The sequence below is a fragment of the Perca flavescens genome, chromosome 12, assembly GCF_004354835.1.
Source record: "Perca flavescens isolate YP-PL-M2 chromosome 12, PFLA_1.0, whole genome shotgun sequence".
Taxonomy (NCBI): domain Eukaryota; kingdom Metazoa; phylum Chordata; class Actinopteri; order Perciformes; family Percidae; genus Perca; species Perca flavescens.
This window is the reverse complement of record NC_041342.1, coordinates 30,504,601-30,530,204: the sequence shown is the minus strand read 5'-3', so window position 1 is coordinate 30,530,204 and position 25,604 is coordinate 30,504,601. Positions and strand designations below refer to the sequence as shown.

The window sequence follows — 25,604 nt, the reverse complement described above, 5'->3', positions numbered from 1 at the left end:
AGGAAAAAAGCAAACTGATTCTGTAAACGAGTGCTTTGCGTTGCCTAAAACAAGCTTTAAAGAAAAAAAAATCATGCTTTTGTTAACCCAATTAAATATGTTGACAAGGAACGTCTTGTAGATATTTTCAGCGACTTTGCGAATACAATTATTTACAACAAGTCCTCCAAACCATACGATGATATGGGTCGTTATTTCTACCCTGTGATACGATCCACAAGAACATTTTCCGTCTTCATATCTAAACAAGAGAACTTAACGGTCGCCGTTATTCCCCATTAAAGTTCCACAAAAATTTTGTGTTTGCATTTTCAATGCGTTTTGAGGTGAATTTTTAGGGTAAGACGGAGGGGGGAGAGGGACGGAGGGATGGGAGGCACTTCAACAGCGCGGCGCTGCACTTCAAGTGACACAAGCGCTTGTGCTGCTTGAGATTGCTGTTATAGCCTTGTTTCACTCGGGGAAATGTCAAAAAGACAACAAAGTTTGCTTAACTTGTTCAAATAAGCTGGCCAGTCGGATCCCAAACAAGCAAAACATTTTTCTGCCGATCAAGAATGTGGAGACCACGGTAGTTTTTTTTGGTTAATTTAATAGTCGGATGGATAATTAATTGCTGCTTGTGAAAATGATTGTTGCAGTGTATTTTTATTATTTTTTTTACATTTCGCACCGATGCAGTGCATGTTCTAAAATGAAAAATAAACATTGCCCTGATGTACACACAGCGTTATTCAGGTTTTTTTAGTAAGAGAAGCTAGGTAGGCAGTGTAATTATTTTTGTTACGTCCAACTCCCGTTTTGAGTCGCCGGATCCACCCCCCTCCTCTGCGCTCCGGGACCTCCCATTTTACAAATTAAGCACTGGCCGCCACTATAAACGTAAATATGAGTCTTAATTACTGCTTGAACAAGCGACTTATGGGAGCATTTTAGGGGGAGGACAGTCATTTATTATTTATAAAATTAATCCAAAGGTTTACTCATTAGGTTGATGAAAAAAAAAAATTGCTGTCGGTTTCATGTCTGAATAAGCACCCTGGTCACTTGTATGTAGGTCTGGTTCCATATTACGTTCAACAAGGCACAGGTCTGTATTAAATGCCGCCAGATTAACGTAAAGGCTGCAGAACACAAGTTTAACATCCAGAGCAAGCGAGAGAAAATGCCATGTATGTCTTCTAAGATCACTGTAATAAATGTACTGTAATAAATGTATCTTAATCATCACTTCTCATGCACAAAGAAAATAAAAATCGCCTGAGAAAGAGCCAATTTTGTGGAGGAGATTCTTGTCACATCAGATCAGTCAATCTACTTTCCTCTCGGGGCCAAGAACATTAACAGTCTCTCCCTACAGTTTTCTTTGTATCCGTCTAACTGCATGGATGAATAAATAAATATCCAACTAAATGCTTTAAACAGCATGTGAGCTGATAGGAATTAAACCTATCCTGTCATTCAGTGCCACACACACACAAAGTGCTCACATTTAAACATGTATCACACTACTGTCGGGCAGATTGACCTTACACAAAGCCCGTCACTGTGTTAATTAGCAGCCGACCCCTGCAGGCTTCATCGATTATAGGCCACTAATGGTCCATGTTATGTTGCAGCTCCTTTTCCTGCTGTACAGTCAAAATTCATTAACGCTCAGGTGGCATTTACAGCAATGGCAGGGAAGACCTTTTCCTATACCTTGTCCTGGCTGGTGTCCGACCCACACGCGCTGGTGATGTTTGGGAAAACGTCCGACCATCCCGCTGACGTGCAGTTCCTGCTGATGTTCCCTGTGAGAGACGAAGAGAGAGAGAGCAAATTATCTCCACACTTCACCCAGTCAACTGAGACTTTTTTGTGTAGGTTTGGTTTAAGGGCTGGTAAGGACACATGGTGGGGTGGAACATACAAAGGAGGCATGGAAAAAGAAAGTTTTTTATATGTAACCAAAACAAACTATTTTTCTGAAACGTTTGATCTTGAGAACATCAGATGTTTCTTGCATTGGTAGTAAATACAATAAAGAAAAACAAGCACATTTGGAGAGACTGTCGCCCCACTGAAAAACGCTCCCACAGGTTGTTATACAATTACGATATACACTCACCTAAAGGATTATTAGGAACACCATACTAATACCGTGTTTGACCCTAACCTATCAATATTGGCCAACCTTTCTAAAGAATGCTTCCAGCACCTTGTTGAATCAATGACACAAAGAATTAAGGCAGTTCTGAAGGCGAAAGGGGTCCCCCACACCATTACACCACCACCACCACCACCACCACCACCAGCCTGCCCAGTGGTAACTGACTCTGACTCTACCATCTGAATGTCTCAACAGAAATCGAGACTCATCAGACCAGGCAACATTTTTCCAGTCTTCAACTGTCCAATTTTGGTGAGCTTGTGCAAATTGTAGCCTCATTTTCCTATTTTTAGTGGAGATGAGTGGTACCCGGTGGGGTCTTCTGCTGGTGTAGCCCATCCGCCTCAAGGTTGTGCGTGTTGTGGCTTCACCATTTTTTTTACTGCATACCTCGGTTGTAACGAGTGGTTATTTGAGTCAAAGTTGATCTTCTATCAGCTTGAATCACTCTGCCCATTCTCCTCTGACCTCTAGCATCAACAAGGCATTTTCGCCTCCCAGGACTGCAGCATCCTGGATGTTTTTCCTTTTTCAGACCATTCTTTAAACCCTAGAAATAGTTGTGCGTGATAATCCCAGTAACTGAGCAGATTGGGAAATACTCAGACCAGCCCGTCTGGCACCAACAACCATGCCACGCTCAAAATTGCTTAGATCACCTTTCTTTCCCATTCTGACATTCAGTTTGGAGTTCAGGAGATTATCTAGACCAGGACCACACCCCTAAATGCATTGAAGCAGCTGCCATGTGATTGGTTGATTAGATAATTTCATTAACATGAAATTTAACTAAGGTAAACGGCAAGTTTTTTTTTTTAACCTAACAAACAGCACATTTAGCGCCATGTGTGCTACCTTCAGAAGTGAAGTAACGTCTGATTTGAACCCAAAACACAATCTTTTTGTAAACTTAACTCTTGTGTTTATTTTGGGTCAAATTGACCTGTTTTAAATTTTTGTTTTATATGAGAAAAAATGGGACATAGAAATAAGCGCTGAAAATGTGTAGAAGAAAAACTTTACAATTTAAAATGTTGGAAAAAGCAAAAACAACCTGTGAAAAGGTTGACGGGAAGACAACACAAGGGTTAAACAAGTCGTTTTTGTGCCTAAACGTAACCAAACTGCAGCCATTTCACAATGTTTTTTTTTGTTACCCCCAACCCCCGTTTTGAGTTGCCGGATCCACACCCCCTCTGCGCTCCGGGACCTCCCACTTTACAAATTAAGCACTGCCCATATCGTTGTGTGATTTGGAGGACTTGATGTATTTAGAGCAGTTGACTGTGGCGTGAGTGGAGTTTTTCTCATACCGGAATAATTCTGTGCTTTTGAGTACAATTTTTAATGCAAGACATTTTTTTTCCATAGTTGGGTACTTTTCTGTAAGGCAAAGAAAGGCAAGGCAAGGCAGCTTTATCTGTATAGCACATTTCAGCAACAAGGCAATTCAAAGTGCTTTACATGAAACATTAAAAAAAGAGTTAGAAAACAATTAAAAACAATTTCAAAGCATTAAAAGACAAGAATAAAATGTACAGTGCAGTTTAAAAAAAGAGCAGTTAAAAAAGAAAGCAACATTAAAAATAGGTTATTTAAAAGAACTGAGGCAACATTAAAAATATGATAGGTCTTCAGCCTGGATTTAAAACCTGAGAACTGGGTGGGTCATAGTTGCAGCAGACTTGCAGGTTTCTGGGAGTTTTTAAAATAAATTATTCCAAATAAAGTGTTTGGAGCATAAAAAAACTGACATGATAGCTGCTTCCCCATATTTAGTTCTGACTCTTTAACTAAAACATTAAACAAATCTTTTAGGGACAATAATAATATTGAGACCTGTCCCAGATGACCTGAGAGGTTAAATACTTAACCTGTCAACTCACTGTAACACGGACCACAATAGTCTTTTGTCTGAAGATATGCAAAACCTGAATAGGGGTTAATCAAGACTAAAAGTTCAATGGAATGTGGATTTGATTATACTTGTCATTTCCAACACGTCTTCTTACCTAAACGACACACTGGGTCAACTGCCAGGGACTCCCAAAACGACATACGCATATGACTGTCCTATTTAACGTTGTGAAATGCACTTAAAGGTGCAGTAAGTGATTCTGTTGCGAGTAAAGCTAAATAGAGTAAAATAAAGAGCTAAAATGCTTTGATTGTTGATATTTGAACTCAACTGCCAAAATTTTAGGATACCTTATTTTAAGAATACAAGCCCCCTTCATAAAATGTAGTAACTTTAGGGTTTTGGATCACATCAATGTAAATCAGAGCGCGTCCTCAGAGTGGAAATCCAAACTGCCATCTGGTCCCGGCTGGAAAAATCTGATTCACAGACAGATAACTACTGGCTGGCACATTCAAATGCTGAATAGGGGTTAATCTAAAAGTTCCCCCCCACCCAACTACCATCAACTGTCCATTTAACGCCTATTGCCGATTGGCTGGAATAGTGTTTTTCACAGACAGATAACTACTGGCTGGCACATTCAAATGGCTCTTGTCCATGCCTCCTTGCAATTTGGTTTCCATTTACACAGCAAGTGTCATGTCTATTAACATCGGATTTTATTTTTAATGCAAACCGAAAACAGAGAGCTAGGGGACTGTTAGGAGATATTCACTGATTTTGACAAAAAGTGTATTGGATTAACATCACTTACTATACCTTTAACCTCAACATGTGACAGCGGTTGCAGTTTTGATCATGTGACCGTTCACTTTAACGTAACCGTAGTTAACGTTGTGAAACGGAACTAGTTAAATCTAGGCAAAAAATAAATAAATGATTGGTTAGTTATGGTTAGAAAAAGACCAGGGATTTTTATAGAATGAGTCACGGACGTGTCCCATTAAAGTACCGGAGTGCATTCTGTTTTTATGCCCCTAAACTGTGGAACTATATGCCTTTGGATATTAAAATGGCAAGCTCACTCTGTATATTTTAAAAAGGAAATACAAAATTGATTGATTGATTGATTGATTGATTGATTTCTGGATCAAGACAATAAAACAGTAATCTGTAGGATAACATGCTAAAGTAAAATACTTATTTCCAGCACGGTCCTTGTATGTATGTATGTATCTAATGTATCTTTTAAATCTTGCTTTTAATTTAATTTTGGGTAATGTTATAGTATTATTTTACAAGTGTAAATAATGGGTGTAAAATCATTTTTTTAACCCTTGTGTTCATTGTATTCTGTTTTTTAGTTTAAAAAAAAAACATTTTATTGTATTGTTGTAATTATTAGTCTCTTTTTCCTTCTCATCTGTGTTTTCATTTTGTACTGTGAAGCACTTTGGGCTGCATGCTTGCATAAAAAGGTGCTATATTAATAAAGTTCAAAGTACCTACCTCAACAATTGTAACTTTGTCTTAGGTCCGTAACAAAGTTCATTTAAAAAAAGCGATGGTTGAAAGAGACCGTATGTGAGGACTGTATCTACTCTCCTGAAGTCTACTTGATGAAATGTGACCATCAGTTATTTGTTTCAACTTTTTTTGTTGCTTTTTATTCATCTGCCTGTTTAAAAAATAAATATGAAATAGATAAATACAAAATAAATAAATGTAAATAAGTGCATGATTGAAGAAGTAACCCACCATTTCTGCCGAATACAGTCTTGAGGACTCGAGGACAGGGGATGGTGACGGTCTCTCCAATAACAGTTTGCTTCCAGCACGCAATGTTGTCCCACACTCCTTTGCATCCCGACTCTGTCAAAAAACAAACAAGAGTAGGCTTTATGTTCGCACAGAAACATAAACTAAAGAGTGTCCTCTCCAGAAAATGTAATCAACGTCGGAGGCTCAGGTCCAATCATGCCACGCACAGATCTCTCTCTGATACAAGTTGATCTGTCAAAAAGCATCGATCCTTGCGCCATGTGGCTGTTTTACTGAACATCCAACATGTAGCTGCTGGTTAAATAGAAACACTTTGTTTGAATAAAACAGTATAAAACAAACCTATATAAAGACTTTAGCCCTATTCACACAGGCATTATTACCAGGGGACCTCATGTGATTTAGAAATGTACCCGGCATGTCTGGGTTTCGTGCGGCGCATTCGCATGGGGAAAGCAAAGTCTGTATTTTACTCAGGTTTACAGACATTATTCCCTGCAAATACTAGCGTTTTTTTGTTTTCTTGTGTTTTTGTGTCTAAGTGACTGATTGGAACAACAATCTTTGACATTGGTCCAGTATTAAGAGAGATCGCTGTAGTCAGCAGCGGCAAAACAAGCTACAATGTAAGTTAATACGGCAATTGTCCAGCTTGTATTTACCTTCACAAAAGTGCTCGTTTTGCCACTGACAAACTCAGATTAATATTCTAAGTGTTTGACAACATTATGGAAAGGATTTGTAATGAGACTGACCTTTAAAAACCTCCTTGAGACCTTTCTGTTTAACCAGAAACAGCTCTGAAGTCTGAAGTGTATTTTACGATGCTGAAAATATTTAGATGGAGTCTGGTGGGTTTAGCAAATGCAATTTTGCATCTGTTTTTATGTTTAAAAAAAAGGATCTTAATCTTTAACAGAAAGGTCGACCTCCTTAGAAATCCTTTCCATAATGATGCATTCTCAAGAGACACATGGACAAAACTGCAGCATAACATATTCAGAACCACAAACTGCTTATTTACAGCAATTACATATTGCCCATTAAACAGGACCTGGAAGAAACTTTCTCCAATTTAAAACAATAATAATCCCCATTAAGCCTTTTGGATTTGGCATATTCTTTCCTAAACTGCACAAGAGACATACATATGTAAAGGATAAAAACACTTATCAGTGCAGAATTCAAAGGAGAAGCGGCGCTGAATGAATACAGAATTCTCAACCCACCCTCCAGAAACAAAATAAACAAACCCAAAATAGCTCTTCCAGCTCTTCACTGTGAGCCTTAATGGGTGCGTAAGTGCTGATGGTTAACTGAACAGTTAACTGGGCTTTTTAGTGATCGATGAATAGAGACAGTGTTCTTGGTAAAATGTAGCTCTCATCTTCAACTTTCCAGCTAAAGAAACACAGTCAGCCAGCCAGCCAGCTACCGAGGCACTGGACTGTGAAGGGGGGAATAAACTGCTATAAAAAGAAACCTATTAATGTAGAGGAAAAAAAGAACACAACTGGAGGAGGTGAGAAGAAGCTTCAATTTTTGGCTCCTATAGTGTTTAAAATGTGGTATTATAAAATACAAACAGCAAACAATTACATTCAAATCCCACATTTCAGAGTTTTGGTTGATGATTTTATTATCACGAGTGGCGGATTGTTGTTTTGTCAGGTTACACGACATGCTGACAGACCGCTATACACTCCGTGTTGCAGAGATCAAACTTCAAAAATGAAAGAAAGCATTTTCTGTTCAGGTTTTGCAAAGATCTTCATCCACAGTCAGTTCATGTTTTCATGAAACATTCATACAGCTACTAAAAATAATGTAGTGTTAATGTATTCCACGTATTTATTGCTGTATGCAGCACAGTAACTGCTGCTGTATAGGAGTGCTCTGGGCCGTGTAGGCAGGAGGTCGTAAACCCTGCCACACTGGATTTGTTTTCAGAATCTTTTCTGCCATTTCTTTAAAAATAACAAACAAAAAGACAGATTAGTGTCACTTCTGCAATCATCTTACATTCATATCACCCAAATGATGATGTGCATCATATGGATGGGTGCCCAGCATATGGTTAATTGTGCAAGGGTAAAAAGCTTTCATCAACATCTACAACACAGCCTGGATGATGCATTGCTTGCTGACATATTATAAGACAGATATAATCAGGTCATCACAAAATGTCCTTTGTCAACACATTTAAATAATTTAAGAAAACAATAAACCTGAAAAGTAGCCATTGAAAAAAAGTGCTTGATTTGTAATTTAACACTGCAATGGTGCTCTGCTAGTGGGGGAGGGGCAGTGCATGGTCTGCACGTGAACTGCAGCGTCTCCAGCAATACAAAGCTGCCTGTGGACGCCTGTCTGTAAATAATGCCGGGAAAACACTATCGGCGAATGCAGCAGCCGTGTATCGGCCGATGCTGATACACGTAAAAATGCAAATATCGGTCCGATATATATCGGCCAGGCGGCCAGCTAAACTCTATGTCAGTGTTCATAGAACTACATGAAGCAGGTAATAAAAATAGGGGGTGGGGGGGTGGGGGGAGTCCTGGATCTTCGCAATCCTACCTATGGCACCTTTAACTGTCATGTGACCAGTCGGCGGTTGCCTCATTTTGTAGGATATAGTACGAATTAGGGTGCATACGTTTTTGTACGATATCCTACAAACTCCTTCATGAGATTGCGTTGCCACAGTGGACTCATCTTCTTCTTCCTCCAAATGACAAAAACTGCTTTCCAGCCAACATTCAGAGGTAGGGCAGACAGATTGCTACTTAAAACCCCTACTCTGTTGACTCCTGCTCTCTGCGATAACCTTGCTTTAACCCTTTCAGCCCAGTTTGGATTTGTTTCCACTTACTTTATTAACAGGCTTTTGGCAGAGTCGCTACATGCCCAATACTCTGCTCCCCTCCTATCTTTTGGGTATACCTCACAAAAAAAAGAAAAATGGTAATTATGGTTTGTACTCAACTGGCATCCTCTTACAGTCCATCCCTGAGGTTCACACTAAAATTAACAAACAGGCCTTTATGTTCTCTGCTCTGCAGCCTGGAACCACGAGACAGTTTTACAGTTTGATATGCTGATCCCAATTAGAGCATTTAAAAATGTAGTGAAGGGTTTGGAGGCTAATTCAATTGGAGCTTGTAATTGCCTCCGTAGCTTGTATATTGGGTTTTATTATGTACTCTTGTGTTTTGTTTTGTATGCCCCTGAATCACTCAGTCACTTGATCTGTGAAAAATGCTTTATAAATCAATTTTACTTACTATTTAACTACTTACTGATAATGTGGGCCTTGTTTAAAGCACAGTATTGTGTGCTGTCAAAATAGGTTTGTTTTATATGTTTTTAATATTTGTTTGTATGTTTTTTTTAAATCCTCGTACTGAGGGCATCTTGGCCAGGACTCCCTTAGAAAAGAGATATACTAAAGAATCGTGCTGTGCTCAAGAAAGATGCTTCCCATTGAAATACATTAGTTTAAAAGTGCTGATATCATGAAAAAAACGAGATAAACGTGTCCGTGTACACAAATCAATAGATTAAATCACGTAACCATTTCACGAACTGCCGTCAGTTTTGGGCTACATCTGGAATTTCTTTCCCGTATCTCTTTACTTTTTGGCGAACCTACACCATGGAAAGTCAGCTAATTTCCTGTAACCATGCTGGATGTACAAACAACGGTGTGATCACTATGGGCAAGACCAAAGGTTATAAGATATGAGGCCTTTATCTGACTTATAAGTGGATTTATGGACATTTATCCCTTTTCTACTTTACTACTAAATTTCTTCCTTTATCATTTTATTCATCTCTTGTTTTTTCCTTCATTACTTGCCGTTTGTCCTGTATGCCCTTTAATTTATTCTCTTCTTCCTTTCTTCACTCTGATACTTCTTTCTCTGACCTTCACGCCAACTTTCCTTTGTCCCTGCGGTACTGTACCTGCACGTCAGAAATGTAAAAGCCTAAAGGACGCAAGATAATTTCTTCTATCTGATGTCCGGTTAAAATTGCTGTGACCTTTGTTTCTAATGTAGGAACTGAAGTTTATTCTGGTCTCGACTGAACTGTAAATGGACTGAACTAACATTGACTACACAGACAAGGAGAGCGGAGTGGAAGTGCTGTTCTAAAAAAAGAGAGAAAGAACATGAGGGAAAACCAAAGAAAGGGAGAGCAAAAGACAAGCCAAGAGACAGGAACACAAAGAGAGGAAAAGAAAGAAGCAAAGAAGGGAGTTTGAAAAAGGAAGGGGGGAAATAACAGAGACACTGAGAGGGCAAGAGAGGACAGAAGAGGGGGAGAGGGGACAGAGTACGAGAACAGATGTCTTTGGGGTAAAAAAAAAAAAAAACGCAGATACAAACTCATCAGTGCATGAAGAACTGTCCATCTACCCGTTAAGTGATCCATCCTTTCTCTGTTCGCTTTCACAGAAACACATCAGAGGCAACAAGCCAACAAATGCACAGCAGCACACATCTGGAGGGAAATCCTCTCCTTCCAATTCTTTATTTACTACAAAGTGAAGGCTGATTTGAGGACCGACTGTGCCCTTTTCCAGCGTCGCCCTACTTCGATTTCATGCAGTCAGTTAACAGTAGAGCCGTTTTCTGTAGTGCATCAAACGTTTGCATGCCTCTTTGGCAGTGGTGTAGTCCTATGTATTTTAGCGGGTATACTGTACTATATAAATACATGGACCCAAAGGGACATATTAAAGTGGGGCGTCCTCACAAATGACATGACACTTTATTACCCGCACATAATTAGAGCCGTGTTATTATTTTGCTTTACTTTGTGTCTTTAATTAACACAGCCGGGGTGGGGGGGTGGGGGGGAGTCAGTGACCAGAGCTGACCTTACACAGCCGCAGATAAAAAAAACAATAATAGAATGAATTGGTTTTCCATGGGCCTTTCACTTCAGAGATATGACCACCAATTAGAGACTTGCCTCGTTAACAGACATTCTGTAACACTGCTGCCATAAAGAAGATCCGCCATTACGCAGGCTTTGCTTTTTTACACTAAACCAAAAGACGCCGGCATGATGCAGCCCTCAGCGTGTGATATCAGACAGCAAGCTGACATTACAAACGCAAAAGGGAGTCAGTGTGTCGATTAGGTTAGTGTGTAGTCCCGCCATGCTGGCTGTCCCTTTACACACAAACCTTGATTCGGCTCTGTTTCTACCTCCGCTGCCAGCTTAATGGTGGAACAACTCCGTTCCCCCATTCTGTGTTTCTACCTTTTATCCAGAACGGTGGAATAACAACACAACATTCCCGCCTTGAACAGGCTGTGTGAAAAGGGGCTTTAGTTAGAGTATGTACATGACATTATTGCACGTGCATTTTAGAAGTTGATGAATGCAGATAAAGCTTTAAGGAGGCAAAAGGGAAAGTTTGCTCAACTTTCACAGTTGCTTTCACAGTGCAACTGCTGCACAACCATTACCCTCAGGATACAGTTTTCTTGTCATAAATAAAAGGTTTTGGTTTTAAATTAAGAAGCAAGAACCATTTTGACTACAGAAAAACACAACTATGACAACAGTTAAGTTAAAAGGAACACCAGTTAAATTCCCTTTTAAATTGCTTTAAAGGCTTTGTAGATAAAAAGCCATGACCCTATTTTGCCAAATGGAACCATAAAACCGTTTAAAAAAAGACTCATAAAAGAGTTTTCTAATCTGAGATGAGATATAATCTGATTAGTAAACTCCAGCGATCCAATCAGGTGTGTCTCATATCCAGATTTAGTCCAGGACAGGATTAAACTTGTACGCCGTGTAAGCTGCTCACGTCTTCACGTGGCAGAGATATGAATACATGTACTTTGTACAAACTGTATGTATACATGACATCAGCTATCAGTCTGCAGACTTGAGACTTGTGCTCCATGTTTTCTGTTTTAAGATCCAGAAAGTTTGGTTACATTTAACTTGAAGGTATCTACATAACAGTCACATGACACTGTCATGACCGTGTCATAAACATTATAAACAAGTCATAAACATTTATGACATAACGCTTCTTTTAGTAAGTGTCATTTGGTTTTTGTCAAGACAAGATAGGGTTAGAGTTAGTTAGGGTTCATGTGTCATGACTATGTCATGTGTTCATGACAGTGTCATGTCACTCTTATGTAGCTACCTTAAAGTAAAGGGTTACCAAACGTGCTTTCTTTTTTTCCAGATGAATTGAAGTTCTGTTTAACTGTAGTTTAGCAAATGGTTGTCAAAGATGGTGACCTTTATGGCTGCCGGCAGCGTCCTCCTCCCTCAGCCGCCTCAGACACTCCGCCTGGTCTCTCTCCACCTCCAACAGGAAGTTACAGGTGGGATGGCGTCCGTCAACCTGTAGAGGAAGAGGAACACGTTTCCAGTTTAATCTGAGCCAGGTTTCTTGCTAATATCAACCTTAAATATTGTGACAACATTTTGAAGGATCTTAAACGGATTTGACCAAACTGGTGGAAGGAAATAATTGCTTGACTGAATTTATTTCAAAACATGTTTATTAGTAGTAATATTCCATAATGTTGTCAGACACTTGGAATATTAATCTGAGCCTGTCAGCGGCAAAACAAGCACTTTTTTGAAGGTAAATACAAGCTGGACAACTGCCCTATTAACTTACATTGTAGCTTGTTTCACCGATGCCGACTGCAGCGATCTCTCTTAATACTGGACCAATGTCAAAGCATAATAGGGTCTAGGTTGAAAAAAAAAAATAGAAGTTACCCTTTAAAACTTCATTATTAACGTTATCATGTTAAGGGATTCATCCCAACTTAAAATGTTTTTTTACTGGAGTTAAATTACATTTCACGCATAAATGTGAGTGAGATTTAGTGTGCAAACTCTGCCAACTATAAAACTATACAGGCGGTACAACAAGCGTCTTAATCTGAAATGTTCCCCTAATCAGAGTGCAGGAGACAGCAACTAAACGTCAAACAGCAATACTCCTTCAAACCACCAAGACTTTCCAGCAAATTGTAATTTTTTTTTTGTCTCTCCATAATTTAAAGTGGCTATATGGAACTTTCCGTTTGTGTTGATTCCTGCAGCCGCTTTGGACAAAAGCGGTAGTGGTTTTACCACACCTGCTGTCGTAAAGGTCTTTTCTTTACTGAGCTTTATTGCCCACTGTAGATTACTGAGTTATATACTAGAGTTAGCATTACGGGGAGGTCATATAGTCACGATGAATGTTTTGATGACAGAAAATCATTCACTTACAATGCAAGAATAAGTTGCAGATGCATGGTTGCATTTCAAGTGTTGCATACAGTATCTTAGCCTGGATGTCACCAGCCAAAGCATTAGGAGTTTGTTGTAGCAACCAACGTAGTCATAACTTATATAGTGCATTTCATGAAATCCATGGACGCATTACACAAGTATAGGGGGATAAGGGAAAAGAAAATAGTAGGCCAACACAAACACGGACTAAAAGGAATAAAACTTTACAATACTTTTGATATGCTTCTCTTCTGATGTGCACAAATACATTTCACCAACATGTAATCCAACTCTTGATTCCAAGCTCTTATTGGTTAATCACTGAACCGTTTGGTCACCGTTCTTGTTGCTTATTGTATGTTTTGTATGTTGTTAAAAAACTAAAAATTGTTAATCACAAAATATAACTTTAAAAACAAATGTATTATTGTAAATAATAGTAGAGATTGTCTTCATTGATCACAACTTGATTACACATAGGATATATATTATGGAAATGATAATTCAAAGATAATAAAAAGATTCTGTACATGTTGGGTAATGTGAGTGTATTACCTAATGTGAAAACTGTAATATGCCTTTTGCACTACTGCAGCCTATTACTCTCAGCACTTCTAACGGTGATTTGAAACACGTATCCTGCATTGTTTGTTATTGGATTCACTGGCAGTTAAAACGACTAAACTGAAAAGATATCATTATGTATACTATGAATGGTTGTGTGGTGAGAGATGTTTACAATTAATATGAATGAAAGACTGTGGTACAAGTGTGATGAGTTTGGAGTTAGGTACTAAGAGTTGTAAAATTGTACCACATGGTTGCAATAATAGTACCAAAGCGATTAAAAAAAGTATTCTGAAAGATAACTGGTGGGGCAAAGTATTTCAAGCTGATAAACAGGAGGAAAGTCAAGGTTATGATTGATAGATGAATAGACGGTCAAGATAAGCTGCTTAAACCAGTGTGTGTGTGTGTGTGTGTGTGTGTTTTGAACCAGGAGAAGCAGATGAACTAAAAGTGTGTGAGCCACATATATCCTGCAGAGAACACACAAACAGCAAAACCTCCTCCACGTTTCAATATTAACATCATCAGCTTATATATGTGTGTGTGTGTGTGTGTGTGTGTGTGTGTGTGTGTTACTGCGAGTTTGCATAATCCTAAGGAGTAAGACTATGTGTGATCAGCAGTAACACAGACTCATGTAAACACTGCAGTCTGGTTACATCGGTGGTACATGAGGAATGCGTATTTAGATGCCACAGAGACCACAACCATGTAAACACCAGCATGATTAATTTAAATTTAAACTCTGAATCATCTGATTTCATCGTTACTTCTGCATTTCCTGCAGCACCCTTTTATAAATCTCTGGATTTAGAGAGACAGTATTAACCAAAGGAGGCGGCAGATCAAGAAGTAGGTTTTTGTAAGTTACGTATGACGAGGACTTGTAGCTTTAATCAAACTATATCAGCCACTTCTTTAGTTACTCAAATTGTGGATCCCCCGCCAATAATTAGATCAGCAGTATTTGAAATAGCTCCCAGTGGACAGATTCCCCTCCTGCCAATCACCCTCCCAAATCCTCCCACACAGACTGAGGGCCTTTATCCCCTGGCATGAGGCGAGGCTGCCTGTCAACAAGACAACACACACATTCAAACATGTACACAGCCGTGGCACAAAACCAGCAGCCAGAAGTGGCAGCTGAACAGAATTTTGGTGCATCACCAACAACAGCAACATCAAGTATTTATCCTAAAAGCGAATAACCGATTAGGATTCAGCTTGGGCGAGAGCGTTGTGCCCAGACTTCCCCCGACAGTCACCTGCCAATCCAAATGAACTGAGCTGAACGCAGCTCACACTGAATCTGAAAGCGTTCGGTAAAGAGTAGCAGAATTCTGTGAAATTCATCAGGAAAGATGACTAAAAGCCAGCACTTGTGTTTACTGCAAAAGCCTGGAGGGAGATACACACTGTTTTTGTAGTCAGGTCAGGTTACATAAAACTGCTGTTTGAAAAGCATTTATGTAACAATATATTTTAATGCGGAGCATTTTTTCTGCGGAAATATGGAAATTTAAAAAGTTATATGTAACCAAAATGTCCCAAAAACATCTTTAAAAATAATAAATGTAACTCATTCTCTGACCTACAAATCACTAAATCAATGCTAGTTGGGTAATGTTGATAATGTAGAGACGATGGGGCTGTGTTATGCTGCAATACTGATTGCAAAATCACTTCCTAACATGAAGCAAACTGATTTGAAGGCTCACGAGGAATAAACACAGTTCATAAGGGATCAGTTTGTCCAATAATTGTTGCACCATTAACGTACAGACGTTTCAAATGTTAAATGGTAGGCAGCGCTGGGCTGTAAGAAAAGACGGGTGGACAGAAGAAATCAAACCTCTATTCCACCGTTTTGAGTTACTAAGACTGACTGAGCTAAATGAATACCATAATGCCTGCCTTATGTTCCAAATTGTCAACAGGCTGAACTCTAGATTGAGTAGTCTTGTTCCTATCTCCAGCCCCCAGCATACCTACCAAACGAGAATCAAACCACTTATATCAGGAAAATGTCGCCGCCATGTGCGCGCCAGTATGAGTGTTGTCTGTAGGGGGACGCAGATTTGGAACGGGATTGATGATGGCCTCAATGTGTTTTAAAGACAACTAAAAAAATATTTCTTATTAACCTACATCTAATATAAAACAGTTTTTTTCATGGACTACTGGGATGTATGTGTATGATTGTATGTGTATGTAATGTTATGTATGTACTGGTGCGCCTCTCGCGTGCAACTAGTCATCATCATTTGTGGTAATTGTGTATTCTATAGTCTGTACCACTACTTTTTATTGAATCATGGACCCCCACCTATAAGCTTTTCTAGCTTCTTTGGGGGACCCATTCACTCTACCCAATTAATCTTGTACCCCCCCAGCTGTATTATTGTAATGTTTCAAATGGTATTGTGAATAAAGAAAATGAATGAATGAATGAAATGAAATAAAAAACAAACAAAAAAAACAACAACCATGCCCACTTCATTTTTGGTCCACCAGATGTGTGGAGATAAGAAAGTCAGGGTTTAACCCAGCCCCTTGGTAGCGATCCTGGGGGCCACAAGTGTCCTCTCCTGCATCAATAAATCTGATAAAAGAGCCATTCAATGTGGGATGGTGATTGCAAAAAAAGTTGATTTTACGTGTATGGAAAATGGATCCTGTGCCTTCATATAATTTGTGGCTGGGAGAATTGTCAAATACTTTACATCTGAAAAGATTGAGATTCTATAATGAAGATAGAGGAGACAAGTTTAATAAAACATGGGACCCGATACTGAATTACCTTAAAAATGTGAGCTCCTAGACATTGGCTATTGTATAAAACCAAAAATTAATGTCAAATTAATTTATCTTTACTACTTTTAGATGTTTTTCTTTATAGTACCCATCCTAACTATGACCATGGAATATTGTTGTAATCCAAGATGTGCTGTGTTCTGTTTGTTATGTGTTCTTTGCTTGGTGTTCCTTTTTTTCCCCCCTCTCTCTTCTTTCTTTATTCTTTTTCTTGAAAATCCATATACATATATTAAATAAAAGAAAGTCAGGGTTTGAATTCAATACCACCCATTTTGTACACCTTACAGCAATTTGCATGCGCACGTTTACATCCATCCGTCAGCTCAGTTTAAAAATCTATCGTCTCCCAGACAACCGAGAAACTGTAAATGCATGACTTACTTTTCACAGGAGCATTTTCCTAGTAGAGGATTGTTCATCTCACAGACCCTCTATTCACCGGACTGAGTTATGGTGTATTACAGCAGCCACAAAACTGACATTTATTTACATGTGAATGAAGATTTATTTGATAGCTGGATGGAAACAGACACACACACACACACTTTAAGTGGCTTCTACCAACTGTCTTTACTTTGTTTCCATTCATCTTTTTTTTACTCCCGGCTTTTCTTCCTCTTCAGTGTTTGTAGTCAGACATTTTGCAGTCCTCATTCCCGTGTGTGTGTGTGTGTGTGTGTGTGTGTGTGTGTGTGTGTGTGTGTGTGTGTTTATATAGACATATTTATCACAGTCCGGGGTTGCTGCCACAGCCAATTCTAGTATTTCATGTTGTACATGTTCTCTTTCAGATAAATGTTGAAAACGCAAAATCCTTCTGAAGAGAAAGTGAAATTCTCTGACAGTTTTTATGTTTAGAGTATAAAACTCCCAATTTACACTCACTGAATGCTGGTGACCATGTGTTTTGTCCTACAGAGTTTAAAGCTACGGCGCCTGTGTGCGGAGGGTCTGCGCGCCGAGCCGAGCACCTCCAAGATTTTGTAATAACGCGGACGACGCATTGCCCGCAAGAAGCATGAAACGCGTTTAAGAAATGTAAGACCGTCAAGAACGAGAGTTTTAGGTCTTTCTAAACTTTGATGAATGATGTGTTACCATAAAGGTTCTTTATAAATACAGCAGAGAACAAAATACATAAAAAAAAAAGAAAAAGAGTTAATGTCAGCTCATGTCTGAGCCTTAGAAATGCTAATGAAGTCTTTTCCACTTCTTTCCTCATGTGTTTTCCTGCTGCTGCTTCACTCAGCAGTGATGAGCACCAGTGGCTGCTGGCCGGCATCAAATGAGCTTTGTGGGAAGATTGCATTGCCCTGAGTTTACCGTTGACTGGATTAAATATTACAGCAGAGGTTGACCGAGGAACAAGCATCGGGGCGGTAGGCCTGCTGAGCCTCTGCGGACTTTAAGTGTAAGATCTATAGTCCAGACCGAAGAAAATGAAGTACCAAGAAGCAGCAGTAGACACTCACCAGATGCCTGCTGCATTCCAGCGATGTTTGAAAAGTTGGAAATCCCCTACAGCATATTTGTCTTGTAAAGAGTATCATAAAGTTCATACTGTTTACGATTAGTGTGTTTTATGGAGTGCAGACATGGCTTTCTAAGTGTCACAGCAGGAAAAGCACAGCTGGAATAAATAAAGTTAATCACGACTCTGTTCCAGCAATTATTGCAAAGCAACAATTAGTGCAATTAGTTACACCTACAGCGTCTCACCCTCCCCCCCCCCCACACACACACACACACACACACACCATCCTGTCGTTGTAAAACATATCTAAGCTGCCCAACTATGTTTAAGCCCATGTTGTGCACTGTACATTTGTATAATGATGGAAAAATAGATTGCACATTTTTTTATTTAAACTACACACAAAAAATAAGGAAATTTGTGTTGTGTGGTAAATTATTTCTTTGTTGTAACAGTGATTCTTGCCAATACATCTTATACCGTTGGAAAGCCTGATAAGTTCCCTTTTAAATGGTGCCACATTTGTAAGGAACATGCATTTGTGGGATGAGCAGCAGAGCTCAGTATGTGGGTTGCGCCCATGAAAGATTTGCCAAATAGTTTCTGACAATGCCAAACAGCTTTTCTTTGCCTTTGCTATTGACTCTTGTTTTGAGCTTCTGATACCCCCAACTGCCTGATTCTGTAACCAGTGGCAGTCCCATATCTCCATCTGTCTGGGTCCACACTATATCCTCCAAGATGACAACGCTCGTCCCCACAGAGCGGGGTTCATCAGAGACCACCTCCAGAATTTAGGAGTAGAGAGGATGAAATGGCCTGCCAGTAGTCCTGACCTCAACCCCAATGAACACGTGTGGGATCAGCTTGGGCGTGCTGTTCGTGCCAGAGTGATAGGGCTGGGCGATATGGACCAAAAGTCATATCCCGATATATTTTGGCTGAATATCGATATACGATATATATCCCGATATTTTTTTCCGCAAAGTGAGAGCAAATGTTCAGTCAAAGCCAAAATCAAATATGACATGTCACAAGTAGTTTCATAGAAACAGTTGCAAAATCAAATAAATAATAAACCGGTTTCTTCACCTGGTTCATGATTAAATGCTCAGCTGTTCAAATAACAATAAAATGTAAACCTAAATACTGTATAACAGGAGTACCTTTTTTGAAATCAAAGCTCCATATTTGTGATTCGTTGCAAAGGTCAATTAAGCTTTTGATATTAATATAATCTACTTTGTTCAAAATGTAATGCCTCATGCCTGTAAGCCTAGGTTTATAGTCCCATTCTTCCACTTGATACTGCTTCCACTTAAGTAAACTAAAAGATGAACTATCGACTACAAAACAAAGAAACTAATTAATGTGTTAATACAAAGAATATTTATTATGATCGGTTCACAGATCTGAGTCCAAACGGAAACTTCACCCTTCTGAACTAAGAGTTTCTGCTTCAAGGTGAAGTTTAAAACAGACTGAAATGTCCAGGCTCATTCCTCCACTATTTATTTCTGTATGTATTTATGCGTTACATGTCATTTTAACGGGCACTGAGCTCCAGATCCTGCAGCCGCAGACGGTCTCTGCTGCCCCGCTGTAGCTTCTCTCCGTCCGCCTGCCGCCGGCAAACTTAGTGGAACTTTCCGCCGATATCGACATACAGGTTGTCCTGGACTACGTGTAAGATCCTACCGATCACCACTCTGTCTTTGGCTGGTCCGATTTGGATCAGCGGGGACCGGCGCAGCAGCGAGGCAAAGCTGTGTTTTTCCCGGGGGAAGAGACGCTGCGGCCGGCCACGGAGCTCTCCGCCTCCCGCTGCCGCCGGAGCTCAGGTTGCTGGTCGAAGGCGGCATACATAATCATAAAACACATTGTCACCTGTTAAATGTTATTCATTGCTGTTTGTTCTTTTCATTTCCTCTATCAAACATAATTAAGCAGTACAAAAGTCCGGCATCTTTAGCGTTGATCTGAATGCTTCGCACCCCTGTTCCAAGATGGCGGCGGTTTTGACGTATGTTTAGAACCTCAAGGCGACATCTGTGTATATATCTATGGGAGCAAGGATCACATTTGAACTATATCGATATATGCGATATGGTCTAATTCCATATCTCATTTAAAAATATATCGATATATTTTTAATATCGATATATCGCCCAGCCCTACAGAGTGACCAACACAACCACGTTGGCTGACTTGTGACAAATGCTGGTTGAAGAATGGGATGCCGTCCCACAGCAGTGTGTGACCAGCATGAGGAGGAGGGGCCAGGCTGTTGTGGCTGTGTATGGTTCTTCCACACGCTACTGACGCTCCGGTTTGTTAAAGGAATAAATTGCGAAATTGTCAACATGTCTTGTTACTTCAGACTTCAATAACCCAATCCACCAAACAAGAGTCAACAAAGAAAAGCTGTTTGGCATTGTCAGAGAAGATTTGGCAAGTTTTTCATGGACGCAATCCACATGCATGTTCCACAATTTAAAAAGGGAAATAATCAGGCTTTCCAATGGTATAAGATTTATTGCCAAGGAGCATTACATTACAACAAAGAAATAATCTACCAAATGTCCTTACTTTTTGTGCATAGTTTATTTAAATTCTAACTTAAGGCACCAAAATGTTCAAAACAGCTCTGATAAAGTAAGTGAGTGCCTATATTTTTAGCATGGGAAACCCCAAACTCAGGGCGGTTGTGGTAGTTGAAAGGTTTTAGCCTCAGCTGTAGCTGTCCGTGAGCATATTCTGGATATACAGTATGAGGATCTGAATTGCACTTACAATGTTAGAATTTAAAGTTAAACATGTTTTTCAGATGCAGTGTCCTTGAACATTTAGCAGGAAATTCTGAAATACATTATTGAAAGAAAATACAAATTGATACATTTTTCCCATCAAAATTCATATCTGGCGCAGTAGAGAAAATCAGCTTTTAGACCATCACGTAATAAAACACTGGAATTAAACAGTCTTTTTTATGATTACAAACTTCAATATTTAATAAAACATTTTAATAGAAGAACTGAAGAATTATTTAAACATGGAAAAATATCTGGATTAGTGGAAATTTTCTAATAAACAAAAAGAAAATGTTGTCAGGTCTCTTTAAAATAATGTGGGAGTGGAATTACAATATAGTCAGTAAGACTAGGACATTTTTTGCCCTAATTCCGAAAAAGACGATATTCCGACTAAGCTGTTTACATGGCTAATGAAACTGAATGTTCAACTAATATTCCTGTTTACAGGCAGCCGTGCAAAATACGATTTTTTCAAAGTTTTCCAGCGACGGCAGACTTGTTGGAGCGTGTGAACACAGCGCCCCGCTTTCATTCCTTCAACCAGGTTCTTGAAAAGGTCGGCGTAGCATTGTGGGCGAATATCCAAAAACCTGTTGATATCCGAGTCTTTGATGATGTTTAATAGTAGCTCTGTTTCTCCTTCTTATCGGGTCTGCAGCCCTGCAAACTGTCGGCTGGTTGGTTTGTGTACAGCAACCACAGCAACGCACAGAGCTGACCGTAAGCTGTAAACAGCCAAAAAGCCGTAAACCATCCAAAATTGCGGCAAAAACCCACAGCGAGACGTCCAAAATGTCCAAATAATGCTTCTAAAACCCAAATAATACCGGAATATCCCACGTCTTAATCGGAAAATGCTATATTCAGAAAAAGGCCTTATTCGGAATATCCAACCGGAATATGCTGTTTACATGACCTGTATCACATTTGGAGTATTGTCATATTATGAATAATAGTGGAATATTGGTGTGCATGTTAATGTAGGCTACTAACAGGAAAGGGAAAAAAAATGACACTTGACAACTGTGCTGTTGTGCTTCTTAGCAGGAAAACAAACAGAAATGTTAACGTGAAGCAGATCAAAAGATCAGTTTGAACAAAACCAAAAAAAGGTACACTTATACTGATTCACAATGATAGGATTTTAAAATACCAGATAACTTTCTACACATTTGTTTCCCCCATAAATGCATTAACTCTTCCTGCCACTTTTGTAAAAGCTAAATAAAAGCTATGTACATGCTACACACACACACACACACACACACACACACACACACACACACACACACACACACACACACACACACAAGCTACATTGGACCTTTTTTTTTTTTTTTTTATAAAGCTTCTTTAACCCTATCTGCTCAGGTGTGTCGAAAATGACACATATGAGCAGATATGGATTGTCCCTTGAGTCATGGCTGCACGCTGCATGCAGCAAAGAGTTAATATTTTTTTCCCCTGTTACAAGATTTCACGCTTGACCTCTAGTTTGTATCTCAGTCTCATTGCTGAAACGTTTCACTTCAGTAGACGCTACACAGTCAGTGATGACGATGTCAAGGAGGATGAGGAGGGCTTGCGTGGAAGACTGGTGACAGCAAAGACTCATGAGTCAGAGTTAAGCCTCCGGCGCCACCTCGTCACTGGAGAAAACCTTTAACACTGAATCCATCAGGATTTATATTTCAGAGCTGTAGCTGATCATTTTATTGAGTTTCTGCGTCTGTAGGGTTATTCTAAATACCTAAAGGAATATTAGGAACACCGGTTACATTTCTCGTTAATGCAATTATCTAACCAACCAATCACATGGCAGCTGCTTCAATGCATTTCGGGGCATTTGGGTGCCGGACACACACCTCACACTGCGCGCACCACCCAAAGAAAAAAGTGAGAGAAAGAAAAAGAAGAGGTCGCAGTTCGGACGATGACTATCCGGTTGAGATTGTGTGTGTGCGTCCTCGAGATCTGACCACACACAAACACACGTAAGCAGAGCTACCCACACCCATGTTTCTACTGTTGCTTAATTAAATATAACATCAAAAGAGAGAAGTTGTCTGAGTCGTGTTTTAAACAGACACACCTGGGGCGAAGTTGGGAACCAGAATCAGCTTTAAATATCTAGTCCTCACTAACACGGGCCCAATTATAGTAACTACATGAAAACTTCACGGTTGTAGCATGAAATGTGGTTTGTGTTCAGCTTACATCATCATTTTCTATCATGTGAAACCAGACCCAGCCTAGTGGTGAAGCTGCAGACAGATGCTTAACAGTGTGCTCCTCAGCAGTAAGCTCCCCCTGCTGCTCATAAGGTGCCTCTGCACCCCTTTGGTTTCAGACCCTCCCACCAGCCTTTGGGCCACGCCTCCTCATTTACATTGACATGTGTCAAGTCCAAATGAAAAGGCAATGTTAAATGGAAATTCAAAAGCCAAATATTAAATGAAAATTAAAATCCAATGTTAAATTGAAATTCAAAAGCCAAATGAAAATTAAAATCCAATGTTAAATTGAAATTCAACATGCACAACCTTGAGGCGGATGGGCTACACCAGCAGAAGACCCCACCGGGTACCACTCAGCTCCACTAAAAATAGGAAAATGGGGCTACAATTTCCATGAGCTCGCCAAAATTGGACAGTTGAAGACTGGAAAAATGTTTCCTGGTCTGATGAGTCTCGATTTCTGTTGAGACATTCAGATGGTAGAGTCAGAATTTGGCGTAAACAGAATGAGAACATGGATCTGTCATGCCTGGTTACCACTGGGCAGGCTGGTGGTGGGGGTGGGGGTGTAATAGTGTGGGGAATGCTGTCCTATCAATATGGGCCAACATTTCTAAAGAATGCCTCCAGCTCCATGTTGAATCAACGCCACAAAGAATTAAGGCAGTTCTGAAGGCGAAAGGGGGTCAAACACAGTATTAGTATTGTGTTCCTAATAATGCTTTACGTGAGTGTATATACTATGTTGCCAAGATATATCTTATTTTGAATGCAGTGCTATTGTGTTAAACTAACTCCATCTGGTCTCTTTTGCAGTCAGACAACAGGAAGGGGAGAGAGCAAATATGCATTTATTTCATGGTAATATTCCTGTATACTAACAGTTTTATTGTAGCCTTGATTTATTCCTTCATTTTGGAAGCTGGGGTCTTGCTTATGAGTGAAGGAAAGACGGAGCGTGAGGTTAAAAGGCAGATTACTGCAGCGGCAGCAGTCCAAGGGGTTTGTCCCAGGTCGTTTAATTGCATCCACGTTTCCTTCACTTGCTTCCCTTCCTCGTAGTCTTAGTCCGTCAAACCGAGGTAGCATGGGAGAGACGCGAGGAAATGGGTAAAATACAGGACTTTCACCCAGGAGAGCCGGGATTGCGTCCCGCATGTGGCGATTTTCAGCCATTTTTTTATTTATTTTTTTTGCCTTCCCCAATGTTTCTTTCCTAAACCCAACCGTTTATTGTTTTCCTTTTGTTTTGTCGGGTTTTTTTCCGTGTTTTTGTCACTTTCTTGTGTTACTAAAGCCTTTCCCTGTGTTCTTTTCCTAAACCCAACCTTTTGTGACGTTGTTCTCGCGATAGTACGTCACATTCTCGCGATAACACGCAACGTGGCGACGTCACGTGGTGGGTGTGTTTACATCCGCTGTATACAGCGTAGACATACACGTGGATAGCTCAAAATGTGTACAGATAACAGGAAAGTGGCGTGTATGTTTACACAAAGTCATGATGCCATGTTGAGAGCTGTAACAAGCTGCACACCTCCAACTTCTAACAACGGCTGTCGTGTGAAAAATCAAAGATCATGGTTGCTTATGGCATTATGACCAAAAGCTATCATAGATAGTTAAGTGTGATTTGGCTGTAGAGATGTCTGCCTTCTCTCCAATATCATGGAACTAGATGGCACTCTGTTCAATGCTCATAGCGCAAAAAAATACACTGGAAAACTCAACAGCAATGTCTCTTTCCAGAAATCATGACCGGTTACTCAAGTTAATCCACAGACCTGGTTGTGAGCAGTTTCATATAGGAACCATTTTCTTTCTCGTCCATCAGTATGCTTTCTTATGCGCGGTGATACGGTTGGCGGGTGTAGTTTGGTAGAAAGAAAATAGCTCCTACACGAGACTGCTCACAACCAGGTCTGTGGATAATCTGGAGTAACCGGGTCATGATTTCTGGAAAGAGAACACTGCTGTGAGATTGTTGGGGTGAACTGTGCCTTTAGTATGCATCAAACAAACTTGAATTTATTGCAAAACCACTCTTGGTTAGGATCTAGAGAGACTGATCAGCATGCCTTTGTTTCTTTCGGTCTCAATGTTGACAGTGGTGTTAGTCATCCCTGTCTGAACTGCAGCTACAGTCTGAAATTAAACTACTATATGATCTTGACAGGCAAAGAAAAAAAATTTTTTCCTCTTCATTACATTATATATAAATGTTGTTTCAATGCATGTAAAGCACTTTAAATTGATTCTGTGTTGACAAACTTGCATTATAAGGCATGACAAATCAATATGCCATATAATACGTTATATAATTAAATAAATACAGATTCTGTTGTTTATCAAGGAAATTATTCATATTCTTCACTCTAGATGCCGCAGGAAACCGCCTCCACTGTAAATGTGGTATCAGACATCAACAATTAGGCAAGCAGTGACAAATCCCCAAAGCAAAGACTTTGACTTGTTTCAACACAATTTATCTCAACCGGTTGTAAACTTTAAATTTTTTTATTGATTTTTAACTGATTCACGATGCATCTCTACATCCCTAATTAAAGAAAGAAGAATGTATCTGGAACTTCAGCATCTGCTATCTGAAAAATTCTCCTTT

The 25,604-nt window shown here is 39.6% G+C and overlaps 1 protein-coding gene across 2 annotated transcripts in view; it reads right to left on the bottom strand.

The window, feature by feature from the left end:
- Nucleotides 1–25,604, bottom strand: part of vipr2 (vasoactive intestinal peptide receptor 2) — a 57,126-nt gene that overhangs the window by 17,206 nt on the left and 14,316 nt on the right. The window contains exons 1-4 of one of the 2 annotated variants that reach the window (XM_028592998.1): nt 17,933–18,054; nt 12,078–12,183; nt 5,772–5,885; nt 1,702–1,793 (exon numbers count right to left, since the gene is read on the bottom strand). In XM_028592998.1, the coding sequence (XP_028448799.1) occupies nt 1,702–1,793; nt 5,772–5,885; nt 12,078–12,183; nt 17,933–18,019 (399 nt within the window). In that variant the 5' untranslated portion in view covers nt 18,020–18,054. Of the gene's footprint in view, nt 1–1,701; nt 1,794–5,771; nt 5,886–12,077; nt 12,184–17,932; nt 18,055–25,604 lie in introns of those variants that run through there. The other variant, XM_028592999.1, reaches the window with a different exon arrangement.